Source organism: Otolemur garnettii, unplaced genomic scaffold (genome assembly GCF_000181295.1).
Source record: "Otolemur garnettii isolate 467f Iridium unplaced genomic scaffold, OtoGar3 scaffold00007, whole genome shotgun sequence".
NCBI classification, from domain to species: domain Eukaryota; kingdom Metazoa; phylum Chordata; class Mammalia; order Primates; family Galagidae; genus Otolemur; species Otolemur garnettii.
Window position 1 is genome coordinate 26,890,837 of NW_003852402.1, and position 15,801 is coordinate 26,906,637.

General features: G+C 39.0%; 1 protein-coding gene across 1 annotated transcript in view; it reads left to right on the top strand.

The window, feature by feature from the left end:
• The window catches only part of EEA1 (early endosome antigen 1), a 131,058-nt gene that overhangs the window by 22,859 nt on the left and 92,398 nt on the right, over positions 1–15,801 (top strand). Inside the window, exon 2 of the mRNA XM_003783355.3 lies at positions 7,864–7,956. Coding sequence (XP_003783403.1) covers positions 7,864–7,956 — 93 coding nt within the window. The remainder of the gene's footprint in view (positions 1–7,863; positions 7,957–15,801) is intronic.

The following is a 15,801-nucleotide window of genomic DNA, read 5'->3' on the forward strand; positions in this document are numbered from 1 at the left end:
AAAAAAAAAAAAAAAAAGAATTTGTAGGAAATACATACAGACCATAACAACATTCTACAACAGTGTTTTTTCAGAGATTTTTGTAAAAGTGAAAATTTATTTTTAGTCAACTTATCTTTTCCTCGGAGGCTAATGCATCATTAACTCAGTTTTTGCTGGTTTGCCTTTTTTTGTAGAGTGATGTGGGATCGTGCATGCACATACTAAGCACTCACATTACATTTTTTCTACATGTAGAGCACGGTTCCTGGTTACCTTTTTAGTCATTTTTAATGCTTTGAATGTAAGGAAAACGGAAATTTTAGGTTATCTTTACTGGCAATTATGTTGTGAAATTGATTTCAGAGTCATTTTTCCCTTGAATTTTTTCTCTTCCTGCTTGATCTTCTCTAGAGTGGAGTCTTCTGGAGCGTTTAGGGCTGTGGTGTGTTACGTGTTTAGAAGCTTTGCCTGAGTACATTGGTGGCTATAGGAAAAAATTTTGTTATTCATATATAAAATATTTGTTTCTTATATACTACTATATGCTTCGTTTCTAGTTTTCTTTGCTAGTAGAATAAGACTTTCAGTTACAATTGGAGGAAATAGTTATGGTTGTTTTCGATTATCACAATGTAGTTATAAATCTGACATGAAGATTATTTAAATTACACTCAATAAACAACTGGTTTGAATTAGATCAATAATGTGTTTCAGAGAAACTTTAGGTGGTTAAAATTTCTCTGATAGTTGTTGACCTAAAAGGAAGAAGCTGAGGCAAAACTAATCTAAGAAGAGCATTTATTTGGGCCAAGCTTGAGGACTGCAACCCAAAAGCATAGAGTCTAGTTGCTTTGAATACACTCCTAGTAGCAGCAGTTACAAGTGAATTTTTAATGGCAAAAATGGCCCTATGGCTTGGGCTCATATAAAGTTGTTTGTCAGAATTCTTACTGGTTTAGAAATAACGTTGGTTTGGCTATCTATTGTTAAGCTCTAGGGGTTATAGTGTCTGGTGTGTGTCATTATTAGGTTAATTTATAGCTACCTGCGACAACAGCTAGCGATTTCAAGAGATGAGTACATAGCTCAAGAGGGAAGCAGGAAGTGATTGCTATCTCATTTTAATGTCCCTCTGGTCCTGATACTTGAAAAGGCCTCAGGAGATTCCTCAGATAAATGCTTTTCCCACAGTGATACTTCTTATTAAGGTATTGCATACAGTAACCAATGATAACACTTTTTCCCTCAATAGCGTTCTTTCTCAAACTTGTGTTTGATTCATTGATAGCACCTTTTACAGAGATGAATGCTGCTTTATAATATTGATCTCATAGTTGCTGGTACTAAGAATCTGTTTTTATTATATACTACCATTGATGTAGGATATCCTGCATATTACCAACAATCTGGGATATCTATTGCAGACATCTGTTTTTATTTGGTTGAAGTAAATACTTTGAATCAGAACGAAAACAAAGTGCAGCCTCACCAAAGCCTACAGCAAATTGATGTTAATCTCGCGTTCCCTACTGTTAAGTTTTGTAGTTTTCTCTATTATGTCATTGTTTCTATTTGTTGACTTCTTGTCCGACAAAGAGATAGAGAGATGCTTTTATGATGAAATCTTCACACCTAAAGAGGAAGCGCAGTTAATTTTGAGGTTTTAACTTTTTACCCAGTGGTGGGATTACTTCCTATTGACTTCTCAGTAGCCTAGAATGGGGGGATTGCTCTGGATTGATGGTTCCCAAAATTCATGTGTATTTCACTCATATATTCAGTCGGCATTAACTTTCCCTGTTTTCTCTGAAGATGGAGTCTGCCTTACGATTTCATCATTCTGGGTGGTGTCTCCTGATCGTGACAACCAAATAGAGACTTACTGTGTCTAGTGCTTCATATTTTCATTATCTTTGGCTAGAGAGTCATTTTGTGTTCTTTATCTTCAGAATCTTTTTTTTTTCTAGAGATAGAATCTCACTTTATTGCCCTTGTTAGAGTGCTCTGGCGTCACAGTTCACAGCAACCTTCAACTTCTGGGCTTAGGTGATTCTCTTGCCTCAGCCTCCTGAGTAGCTGGGACTATAGGCTCCTGCCATAATGCCTGGCTATTTTTTTTTTTTTTTTTGGTTGTTGTTGTTGTTGCAGTTTGGCTGGGGCAGGGTTTGAATCAGCCACCCTCGGTATATGAGGCCAGTGCCCTACCCACTGAGCCACAGGCACTGCCCTATCTTCAGAATCTTATTTAAAATTCTGCCACTTTCTACCTGATTTGGATAAGCCTCAGGATGTGATTGTTGCTTACTGGATAGTATACAACTATTATCCTCTGTGTTTCTAACCAATGTTTGGTTTCCTTTTTGTTACTGTTAGTGAGATACTTGTCTCTACTTTCTGAAGTCTGCCTCTGATGTTCTCTAGCAGTCTGTATTGAAAACATCTATACAAGGTAACGTTCCTTCCTTGTCATTCTTTAAGCAGACTGTCTGAGACTCCTAAAGAAAAGTACTTTAAAAAAGATTCAGCTTGGCGCCAGCCATATACACCTAAGGTGGCGGGTTCAAATCCAGCCTGGGCCCGCCAAACAACAATGATGGCTGCAACCAAAAAATAGCCAGAATTCAAGATCGTGAATTCAAGATCATTTCCTTTCCCCTTGTTGCCCTGGCATACTAGGTTAATATTCTACCCAGAATATAAAATAAGAGTTTAAATTAATCTTATGCCCTCCTTTGAGGGAGTCTGTTTAAGCAGAGTTTGGGAGTTTCCCTGTAGCTTGATTGCCAATTGTTATTTCCTACCTGTCCCATTTTCCCAATTTACCTAAGAGTAATAAGCATACCTCAGAGGTATTGTGGTTCAGTTGTAGACCACTGCAGTAAAGCAAATACAGCAATAAAGTCAGTCGGATACATTTTTTCATTTCACAATCCATGCATGTAAAAATTATGTTTACATTATTTATATATATGTAGTCTTTCAAGTGGGTAATAGCACGTCTAAAGAAACAATGGAGATATCTTAATGTTTTTGTACTTTATTGCTAAAAAATGCTTTGTTGGTGGAAAGTTGATATTAATGTTTGCTGACTGATCAGGGTGGTGGTTGCTGAACTTAGGGCTGGCTGTGGCAGTTTCTTAAAATAAAACTTAACATTGAAGTTTGCCACTTTGCTTCAATCAACTTTTCCTTTCAGGAAAGATTTCTCTGTAGCACATGGTGCTGCTTCATAGAATTTTATCCACAGGAGAACTGCATTTAAAATTGGATTCAGGCCCAGCGCCCGTAGCACAGTGTTTGAGGAGCCAGCCCCATACATCGAGGGTGGACGGTTCGAATCCAGCCTGGGAGGGCTGAACAGCAGTGACAACTGCAACGAAAAATAGCTGGGCAATGTGGTGTGTACCTGTATAGTCCCAGCTACTTGGGAGGCTGAGCCAAGTGAATCACTTGAGCCTAAGAGTTTGAGGTTGCTGTGTGCTGTGACACCACGGCACTCTACCCCAGGTGACATAGTGAGACTCTGTCTCAACAACAACAACAAAAGTAAAATTGGATTCAGTTCTTTCAAACCCTGCTGCTGGTTTTTCTTTTTCTTTTTTTTTTTTTTTTTAAGAGACAGCATCTTACTTTATTGCCCTTGGTTGAGTGCTGTGGCATCACAGCTCACAGCAACCTCCAACAAACTCCTGGGCTTAGGTGATTCTCTTGCCTCAGCCTCCTGAGTAGCTGGGACTACAGGTGCCTGCCACAATGCCTGGCTATTTTTTTGTTGCAGTTTGTCTGGGGCCGGGTTTGAACCCGCCACCCTTGGTATATGAGGCCAACACCCTACTCACTGAGCCACAGGTGCTGCCTACTGATGGTTTTTCAATTAAGTTTAGGTAATATTCTAAATCTTTTGTAGTCATTTCAACATTTATAGTGTCTTTCACTAGGAGTAGATTCCATCTCAAGAAACCACTTTCTTTGCTCATCCAGAAGGAGCAAGTCCTCATTCTTTCGCGTTTTCTCAGGAGATTGCGGCAGTTCAGTCCCATCTCCAGGCTCCAAGACGTGACTAAAGAGCTCTAGGATTCTACTTCTCTTTGCTGCTTCTACTTCATCTGCTTGGCTTCCTCTGCTGGAGTCTTGAACTGCTTAAAGTCATCCAGGGCTTGTTACTATTGATACTTTAAACTCTTCCCATGAATAATAAATGTTCTTAATGGCATCTAGAATGGTGAATTCTTTCCAGACAGTTTTCAATTTACTGTGCCCAGACCCATCAGAGGAATCACTATGTATCACAGCCTTACGAAATGTATTTTTTTTTTGAGATGGAGCCTCAAGCTATCCCCCTGGGTAGAGTGTCATGGCATCACGCTCACAGCAACCTCCAACTCCTGGGCTCAAGCGAGTCTCCTGCCTCAGCCTCCCAAGTAGCTAGGACTACAGGCGCCCGCCACAACGCCTGGCCATTTTTTGGTTGTAGCCATCATTGTTGTTTGGCGGGCCCGGGCTGGGGATTTGAACCCGCCACCTTAGGTGTATGTGGCTGGCGCCTTAGCCACTTGAGCCACAGGCGCCGAGCCTCAAAATGTATTTTTAAAGTATAATAACACGACTTGAACATCAAAATTTCTGCTGTTCCATGGCCTGGAGAGTGGATGTTATGTTAGCAGGCATGAAAGCAACATTAATCTCCTTGTACATCTCCATCAGAGCTCTTGGGTGATAAGGTGCATTGTCAATGAACAGTAATCTTTTGAAAGCAATCTTGTTTCTTAGCAGTAGGTTTAACAGTGCACTTAAAATATCCAGTAATCCATACTATAAACAGATACAGATAAATAAATAGATATGCTGTCATCCAAACTTTGTTGTTCTATTCATAGAGCACAGGCAGAGTGCTTTCGCACAATCCTTAAGGCCCTAGGATTTTAACAATGGTGTTAATCAGCATTGGTTTTAACTGAGTCACCAGCTGCATTAGCCCCAAACAGGAGCGTCAGCCTGCCCTTTGAAGCTTTACAGCTCGGCTTTGACTTCTCTGTAGCTATGGGAGTTCTAGACGGCATCTTCTTCCAAGAGAAGGCTGCTTTGTCTACACTGCAAATCTGTTGTTTGGTGTAGCCTCCTTGATGGGTTCTCTTAGCTGAGGTTTCTGGATACCTTGCTGCAGCTTCTCCAGCAGCACTTGCTGCTTCACTTTGCACTCTGTGTTATGGGGACGGTGTCCTTTCTTAAATCTTAACTGACCTCCGTGTCAGACTTTTCTTCTGCAGTTTTCTCACCTCTCTCAGCCTTCCTAGGATTGGAGAGAAAGGGCCTCTTGCCCAGGATTAGACTTTAACTTAAGGGAATGTTGTGGCTGATTTTATCTTCTATTCCGACCACTAAAACTTAATTCATTGCAGCAGTAAAAGGCCGTTTTAGGGTCTTAACATTTGTGTGTTCACTGGAGTAGCACTTTTAATTTCCTTCAAGAACTTCTTTGCTTTCACAATGTGGCCTAGCTTTCAGTCCATCTCAGCTTTCAGCATGCCTTCCTCACTAAGCTTAATCATCTCTAGGTTTTGAATTTTTTTTTTTTTTTTTTTTTTGAGACAGAGTCTCAAGCTGTCATCCTGGGTAGAGTACCATGGTGTCATAGCTCACAGCAATCTCTAACTTGGGCTCGAGTGATCCTCTTGCCTCAATTTTTCTATTTTTAGTAGAGACAGGGGTCTTGCTTTTGCTCAGGCTGGTCTTGAACTAGTGAGCTCAAACAATCTACCAGCCTTGACCTCCTAGGGTGCTAGGGTTATAGGCATAAGCCACTGCGCTCAGCAAGGTTTTGATTTTTAAAGTGAGAGACCGGAGACTTTCATATACTTGAACACTTAAGAGGTCATTGTAGGGTATCAGTTGGCCTAATTTTAATGTTATTGTGTCTCAGTGAGTAAGGGAGCCCCAAGGAGAGGGAGAGAGACTGGGAATGGCTATGGTAGGCGGAGAAGTCAGAATACACATAGCATTTATCAATTAGTTTTCCTTCTTCTGTGGGCATGGTTCCTGGTACTGCAAACAATAGTCATATCACAGATCACTAACCACAGATCACTGTAACAGATATAATACAAGTGAAAAAGTTTGGAATATTATGAAAATTACAAAATATGACACAGAGACACAAAATAAGCCCAAGCTTTTGGAAAAACAGCACTGATAGACCTGCTTGGTGCAGTGTTGACGTAAAGCCTTGTAGAAAGTACAGTATCTGGGAAGTGCAATAAAGCAGCACTCAGTAAAATGAGGCATTTAAATAAATGAGCAACCTGTCTGCATAATGGAAAAAGAAATCGAAGGAATGTTGGTTACTCGGTTGGGTAAGTTTGCTTATCTTTAACAGAAAATGTTTTTTCAACATGAAAGATAACTTTTAAGCATCGATCTAAAATTCTGAAAAAAAGTATAGTGAAAACAAAAACCAAAACACTAAAAACCAAACCTCTTGTACTGTCTTGTTATGGAAATTATTACTTGTGTTGGCAATATTTTTATGATTTTTTATATAAATAGTTTTTATATATAATTAGAATTATACTGTATATTTTCCCATCTTATGTAGTTTTATAAATCATTTTGATTGATCAATTCAAAACTGTTATGAGTTTGTTTCTGTTTGGCATTTAGTTTGAATATTTAATAGTGACGTACATGTGTGTTGAGTAGTTTTCAGTCTTAGGTACTTGAGGGGCATTTCATGATGTCAAGCAGAGAAGCACTGTCCGTCAGTGGTTAAGAACCACACTGCTCGAATTAAAATCCTTTCTTCCATTCATTAACCATATGACTGGGCAAGTTACTTAATCTCTATGCCTTGGTTCTCTCTGGTGTAAAATGTGGGTAATGCTGGCATACACCATATATATTTTTGATGAGAATTATTGCATCAGTTTTTGTGCTCTAAATCTCTTTTTGTCCAGTTTTTATGAGATTTGAAATTCATTTAAAGTGACACTTAAATATTAATGAATGATAATGTTACATGATAAGTTTTGCAGGGGAAAAAAAAGACCTTTAACCCTCTGAAATGTGTCTTGGTGGTGTCATACCAAGTATTGGGGACAAACTGAGGAGTAGATAGTTTGGGCTCTGTTGGCCATCTTCGCATCCTTTGAATCGTTGTAGTTTTAGTTTTGTGTAGTAAAGAGAGCAACACAAGAGGAATCAAAAGATCCTCATTTAGGCTCATGTGTGTCATCCTAGCATTCTGGGAGGCCGAGACAGGTGGATTGTCTGAGCTCACGAGTTCGAGACCAGCCTGAGCAAGAGCAAGACCTCATGTCTAAAAAAGTAGCTGGGCGTTTTAGTGGGCATTTGTAGTTGCAGCTGCTTGGAAGGCTGAGGCAAAAGAAACACTTGAGCTAAGAGTTTGAGGTTGCTGTGAGGTGAGGGTGACAAAATGAGACTGTCTCCAAAACAAAACAAAATAAAAGGTCCCCATTTTAGTTCTGCTTCTTTCTGATTTTTGTTAACAATATAATTATGAGCAAGTCACTTAGGTGCTTTAAATCTGTTTTCTCCTCAGTAGAGGTAGCTTGTACTTTTCCTGTCTTAGAGATGTCTTTGTGGTTCAATAAGATGTTCTGTGCAGGTGACTTGAAGACTATAAAGTATAATCTGTAGCTATACTATATTATTGTATATATATAAATAATTTAAAATGAGAGAATGCATGTAGAAGTCCTCATACTGTTATTAGGTACAGTCTTCCATAAAGGATACTCTCAGTACTGTTTGTTATTATTGTGAAGATATCCACTTGTCTCACGTGCAAAGGTTTAGATTATTAAATGGCTTACAGATATGTTGTTAATATTGCCCTGATTTTTCCCTCTTCTGTTTGTGTTTCAGACTCCTGGGAGAGTGGGCTCTCAAGGTTCTGATTTAGATTCATCAGCACCTCCTATAAACACAGTGGATGTCAATAATGAAGGCTCTTCAGAGGTATGAAAATAACAACTTGGCAGTGAAATTCAATTATTACTGAAGAGAAAATTAGCAAACATTTGGTGTAACAATTGGTGACTTGAACTTGTCTTTTGTAGGAAAAATTCTCCGAAGTTTTTCTTACAAATTGGAAAGTGACTTTTGAATCTTACTTTTCGTTGACACCTGGCTTAGTTGTATGACTAAGAAAGTGGATGCTAAGACTCTGAAAAATCATATTGCCAGTTTGTCTTTAATGCTTTAATCTCAGGTTAATGAAGGTTTTTAAGAAGTCTGTTTATAAAGAATTACTGGTTAATTAGTATCTCTCTGTGTGTATGGGTGTGTATGTGAACTGTCCTGAACTACTGGGCTAACGAAAAGTTGGGTTTGCTGAAAAATTTATTTATTATTTACTATCTTCATTAGGACTTTGTAAGAACTTCTATCTTTGATATCTTATTTTAAAACCAAGAGAAAGTGTGTAAGTCTAAAAAATAACTCACATTTTTTAAAAGTTAGCCTTAATAGTTGCCTTCTTTTTATTCTTTCTAATAAACAAGTAAAATCTTTTCATTATTGCAAAGGAGATCAGGAAAATGAAGAACATCAAAATTACCCATAATACTGCCACTAAGAGATCAACACACTCACATTTTTCCCCTGACAGTTTTTGTCAGTTGCCCCTTCCTAAGTCCAGCTGACCCACTGCCTCATCTCCCTTTTCTTTTCTATCCTCTTACCCACTTCTTGGTCTATCTTGTATTCGTTCCTGCGTATTTCTCTCTTTTTATTCAATCATCTTCCTTTTTTTTTGAGACAGAGTCTCACTTTGTCACCCTTGGTAGACCTTGGTAGAGTGATGTGGCGTCACAGCTCACAGCAAACTCAAACTCCTGGGCTTAAGTGATTCTTTTGCCTCAGCCTTCCAGGTAGCTGGGACTACAGGCACCCCCCACAATGCTTGGCTGTTTTTAGAGATGAGGTCTCCCTCTGGCTCAGGCTGCTCTCAAACCAGTGAGCTCAGGTAGTCCACCTGCCTCAGCCTCCCAAGTGCTGGGATTACAGTATAGTGAGCCACTGTGCCCAGCCAATCGTCTTTCTGTTTTGTCTCTCTCTGACCGTCTGTTTGGCCATCATCTGACTTCCAGTATTTGCATAATAACCACAGTAAGACTTGAGATGATTGTGAGAAGAAGAAATGTGTCAGTTGAGCTTTATTAAGATCTTGCAAGAAAAAGAGCATTTTCTTTACCATGAAAAATGTTCCCTGCTGTGTTCATGCTAGGATGGGCTCAGGGTGCTTGGTTGTAACCCGGAAAAGGAATCTAGCAATAATTGTTGCCCTCAGTCAGAATAAAAAAGAGAACAAAAGCCAACTCTCAAATGGCAATACTGCTGTATTTTCTTTCTTTCTTTTTTTGAGACAGTCTCACTATGTCGCCCTTGGCAGAGTGCTGTGGTGTCACAGCTCACAGCGACCTCAAACTCTTGGGCTTAAGTGATTCTCTTGTCTCAGGCTCCCAAGTTGCTGGGACTACAGGTGCCCACCACAACGCCTGGCTATTTTTTGTTGCAGTTGTCATTTAGCTGGCCTGTGTTGGGTTTGAACCTGCCACTCTCCGTGTTTGTGGCTGGCACCAAAACCACTGTGCTATGGGCGACGAGCCTGCTTATTTTTTTAATAGGGTACTTTTCCTACTTTTTGAGGTTGTTATTTTATGCTTTCTTTATCCTCAAATCTGCCACTTCTCTTGCACTCTTTTTATCTTCCCTTAATTACCTTCTATATCATTAATAATGTAGGAACCATCAGATAAATGTTCCTGTTTTATCACCGAAATTACACTTACACCAATACTATGTATTTTCTTTGTTCCGTTAGTACATGAAAGACAGGTTACTTTATTACTGAAGTTCACTTCTTTTTCTTGTGCCCTAGATTCCATTCTCCCTCATTCTCAGCTTATCTTTTCTCCTTCCTGCCACTTTATTATTTCCATCAGTATACAAATATGTTCACTGTGATACATGTGCAAACAATCAAGAAAAGAACACCAATGAATCAAAAGTAAAAAAACAAAAACCCAGATCCTCCTATGACCTGATATCCTCCTTTCAGGTACCATCTGTTACTTGTTTTTCTTCAGAGCCAAACTTCTTTAATATGCTATTTACAGTCACTCGCTTCGTATCCTCTCTCCCAATATCTGTTATATTCTTTTTAGGTAATTGAGTATTTTATCATTGTGTTTAATAGTGATGGAATAATCTCAGCTTTATTTTGATTAATATCTTGTGTATATTTTCATTTTTTTTTTTTTTTTAAGAGACAGAGTCTTACTTTATCACCCTTGGTAGAATGCTGTGGTGTCACAGCTCATAGCAACCTCCAACTCCTGGGCTTAGGCGATTCTCTTGACTCAGCCTCCTGAGTAGCTGGGACTACAAGCGCCTGCCAGAATGCCTGGTTATTTTTTTGTCGCGGTTTAGCTAGGGCCGGGTTGGAACCTGCCACCTTTGGTATGTGAGGCCGGTGCCCTACTCACTGAGCCACAGGCGCTGCCCTTCATTTTCATTTTTCTTTTTTTTTTTTAAATAGCATATATCTTACTTGGAAGTGGGAGAATCCATTGAGTTATTTTGGTTATTGATGTATTTTGATTCATTTTTGCTGTTTATGCATTTTTCTTTGTCTTTTTTTTTTTTTTTTTGTCATAGTTTGGATTTAATTTCTTTACTACATACTTTTCTCTGTTCTTCCGTAATACCAGACTCTTCTGGTTTTCTTCCTACCTCTCTATCTGTTCTTTTTTGCTGACCCCTTTTGGTAACCACCCTTCAAATGGTAGAGTGCATTGCTGGGATTAGTCCTGGCCCTACAAGTTTGGATAGTATTCATTTTATTCAGTTCTTTCAGTGTTTCTTTACTTTTGTCATTTTAAAATATATGATATCTAAATATTTTTCCCTCTTGCCATTTCAAAGACCTTTGAACACTTTGACATATGGTCTCCCATGTTATATTCTATTTTTGTTAAGTATTTTACTTTTTTGTTACGTATTTTAGATTTATGCTGTTTTCCATTCTTATAAGTTATACATTGTTGCTTCCCATTGTTACTTAAAGTTAACAGTATATTTACTGTTATATTTGTTTGCCATTTATTCTTGCATCTTCAACCTTCCATTGGCAGTTGTTTTCTTCTTTTTACAATACATCCTTGAAGATTTTCTTTAATGGGGGTTAATTTGTTAGACACTCAAGTTTAGTCTAAAATTCTATTTCTATGCTTATTCTTGAAATAAAATTTTGCTGACTATAAAGTGTTTTCAGATTTCCACCTTCTCCAGTATCCATTCAGGGCCATATGAGGTAAGAAGAAAACCCAGGGAACTCAGCCCTGTGTCCCTCCTTGAGCCCTGAGATCTCTAACTGGCCTGCCCCCTTTTCTTCCCTTTACATGGTCTTCTTATGTTTATTTACATATGTCCAGACTTGCAGGGGTGTCTAACTTTTTTTCTTCTGACACACATTGGAAGAAGAAGAGTTGTCTTGGCCATACATTAAATACACAAACACTGATGACAGCTGCTGACACCAAAGATAAGCAAAACTGTTCTCAAATAATCTATCTGTATGTGGCCAATGGGCTACAAGTTGGGCACCCCTGGGAGATTCTAGCTGTACTTAGCGGGAGAAATAGAGAAAAGTGCATATATTTTATTTTGTCTGGAACTAGAAATGTGACCATCAAAAAATTGGATTATTTTTTATTATTGAGTTAAGAGTTGTTTATCTGTACAGAGTACAAGTCCTTCGTCAGTTTTTCATTGCTTCCCTTTTACCCTGTGGTGAGGGAGGGATTTTGTGCTAGGGTTATGGCCGTAAGCTGAACATATAACGCCCGATGCTAGGCAGATGGGATCAATGGCAGTTTATTAGTCACATGTATTCAAAGCCTAAGAGAGAAGGACACCACATGCCCTGCAGGGCTACGTGAAGATCACACTTGGGAACAAAATGAACAACCAGGGGCTGTGGGAGGTAGGCCTTGTAGTATCAAGAGGATGATGTGCATTCTGCTTCCTACAGAAGGATATTTTTGGATTGTTGGAATAATTTTGCAGTCTGGAAGGGAACTGAAACATACTATTTAGGGATAAGCAAGCACTGTACCTGGTCCCTGTGATCAGGAGGGTTGTTTGACTAGGGGACCTTATCTATGGGAGGAGAATGGGGAGAGAAAGTGGTAGGCTATTTGACGGCCTCCCAGTTTCACCAGATTTTGAGGCAGCACATAATAGTGGACCTTAATGTTAGGTACAATATTAAATAGAGTTGGGCGAAACAGGTATCTTGCTTCCTTCTTTTAGAGGAATAGCATTTAAGGCTTATCCCATTGAGCATGATGGTGGTTATAGGTTTATCTTGATCAGCTTGAGGATATTTTCTATTCCTAGTTTCCTGGGAGAAGCTTCTTCCTTTCCTTCTTCACTTCTTTTTCCTTTCCTTTTTTTCCATTTTCCCTTCCACCTTTCCTTTCACCTTCATACTTTGAATGGAGTTTGAATATTGCCAAATGCTTTTCCTATATCTATTGAGATGATGTGATTTTCTCCTTTGTTTTCTGTTAATGTTGTGGATTATACTGATTGGTTTTTGAATGTTGACCCTGTATTACTAGCATAAACTCTGTTCATGATGTATTGTTATTTTAATACAGGTCAAGCATGTCTAATCTGAAAATCTGAAATCCAAAATGCTCCCAAATCTGGAGTTTTTGAGTGCCTATGTGCTGCTTTTTGAGTGCCTCCTTCATGCCCCAAGGAATGCATATTGGAGCATTTTGGATTTCAGATTAGGATACTCAACCAATGAGTATAATACAAATATTCTGCATTCAGAAAAATCTAAAATTCAAAGCACTTCTCTACTCAAGTGTTTTGGATAAGGGATATTCAACCTATACATTGCTGGATTTCATTTGCTTCTAGTTTTTGAGGATGTTTACGTTTGGTCATGAGAGATACTGGTCTATAATTTTTTTTTTGTAAATGTTTCTGTTAGGTTTTTGTAACTGGGTTATGCTAGTCTCATACATTAGGAAGGAATTTGTCTCTCATTTTCTGAAAAAATAGGTAAGATAGCCATGAATTATACCTTGAATGTTTGCTAGAATTCACTAGCAAAACTATTGGGGCTTGGAGCTTTCTTTGTGGGAATTGTTTTGATTATGACTTGGTTTTCATGAATAGATATTGGGTTACTCAGGTTTTCTCTTTTTCAGTCAGTATTGCACTTTGTGTTTTTAAGGAATTTGTTATTTCATATAAAGTTTTTGAATATATTTGCATAAATGTCTATAGGATCTGTAGTGATATCCTATGATATTGGTAATTTATGTTTTATTTCCTTCTCGATTTTACCTGTCAGGATTTTATCCATTTGTTAAGCTTTTTATTATTAATTAATTAATTTTTGAGGCAGAGTCTCACTTAGTCACCCTGGATAGAGTGCCATGGCATCATAGCTCACAGCCACCTCAAACTCCCAGGTTCAAGCCATCCTCTTGCCTCAGCCTGCTGATTAGCTAGAACTACAGGTATCTGCTACAATGCCCAGTTAGTTTTCTACTGTCTAGTAGAGATAGGGTCTCACTTTTCTCAGGCTGGTCTTGAACTCCTGAGCTCAGGTAATCCACTCACCTTGTCCTCCAGAGTACTGAAATTATAGGTGTGAGCCATTGTGCTTGGCCTCCATTTATTAACCTTCAAATTTGTGACTTTTGGCTTTGTTAATATTTTCTGTCTTTTGCTTTTCTCTTTTATTGGTTTCTGCTCTTACTAATTTCTTCCATCTATTTACTTTGAATTTGGTTTGCTCATTTTTTTCCCCTAGATTCTTCAGATGGAAACTTAGGCCTTTGGTATGTGTTTTAAGTTTAATATTTATCCTAAATTACTATGAAATTAATATTCCAAATGAATTTTTTCATTTCTTCCCTCCACCTTTCTTTTTTTTTTTTTTTTTTTTTTGAGACAGAGCCTCAAGCTGTCCCCCTGGGTAGAGTGCCATGGCATTACAGCTCACAGCAACCTCCAACTCCTGGGCTCAAGCGAGTCCTGCCTCCGCTTCCCAAGTAGCTGGGACCACAGGCGCCCGCCACAACGCCCGGCTATTTTTTGGTTGCAGCCGTCATTGTTGTTTGGCGGGTCCGGGCTGGGGATTTGAACCCACCACCTTAGGTGTACGTGGCTGGCGCCTTAGCCAGTTGAGCTATAGGCGCTGAGCCCCCTCCACCTTTCTTGTTGCAACATTCAACTTGTTTTTCTCTCATAATCCTAGAAAAGCTAGATGTTGAAGCTAAGGATTTAGGAACAAACTTGAAATTTCCTTTCCCTTACCTATTGACTATATGAATAACTCTTGTTTGTTTTAACTCCCAAATATATCTTGAATTTATCCTCTTCTTTTCATTTCTGCTGCCACCATTGTCTTTTCCTGAAACTACCTTAGAGTGTCTTATCCTTGTTACTTTTGGTCAGTTCTCCAAAAAGTAACCAGAGGGATTGCAATCAAATCAAGTCCTTCCTTCAATTAAAATCAGCTTTCTATTGTGCAAAACAAATCTCGGCATATCCTGGTCTGGAAGGCCCTGCATAATGCCCCCTCGACCTACCTATCAAATCTCACTTTTTTTACACTCCTTCTTGGCCATTGACATTGGTCACTCTAGCCTTTTTTCCCTCCCTTAAACCAAAAGACTCCATTTAAAAGTCAAAAACTTGTTTTTTTTACCTGGAAAATTCTCCTTTGGCACTTCAAGTGGTTGGCTTCTTTCTCTAAAAGTCGTTTTAATTTCGGCTCAGTTATTACCACCTCAGAAATCCTTTTTATGTAAAGTGCTTCAGCAATAACTGTAGTCCATTCATTCCATTTGTTACCTCCTTAACTCAGACTACCATCAGCTATTAATTTCACATTGACCTCCTTTGTTACCTACCTCCTGTCCCCTCTGTCTTCCACTTGAACCTGTTCTTCTTAAATATGTATAGTTAGGATTTTATTATGGTATTTTTCTGGTTAAAACCCAAGTTAATGACTTCCTTTCATCCTTTGAAGTCCAATTTTTTTAGCTTGTTGTAGAAGGTTTTTACTTTTTTTTTTATTCTGATCTGCTTCTGCTTCATTTCTTCATAGTCCTCTCAATATTCTTTGATCTAGGCATATTGAGTTTCCTCTGCTTTTACAGTATGCTAAGTTTTTTCTTATCTTTGGGCTTTTGCATAAGCTGATCTTTATGCCTTACCTGCTTGTTTTAGTCAGTTCTGACTGTTATTCAAAATACCACAGGCTGGGTAGCTTATAAGCAGCAGAAATTTATTTCTTAGAATTTTGGAGGCTGGAAAGTTCAAAAATCAGGGTGCTGGCACGTTTGGTGTCTGGTGAGGTCTTATTTTCTGGCTCACAGATGGTGCCTTCTCCCTGTGTCCTCATGTGGTGGAATTGGAGGAATGGGTAAAAGGACTTCTTGGCCTACTTTATACTGTCAGTAAACCCATTCATGAGGATGCTGACCTAATCACCTGGCAAAAGGCCATATCTACTTTTTAATTCCATCGCCCAGGGTGTTAAGATTTAAACATATGGGCTCGGCGCCTGTGGCTCAAGTGGCTAAGGCGCCAGCCACATACACCTAAGGTGGTGGGTTCAAATCCAGCTGGGCCCGCCAAATAACAATGATGCTGCAACCAAAAAATAGCCGGGCATTGTGGCGGGCGCCTGTGGTCCCAGCTACTTGGGAGGCTGAGGTAGGAGACTTGCTTGAGCCCAGGAGTTGGAGGTTGCTGTGAGCTGTG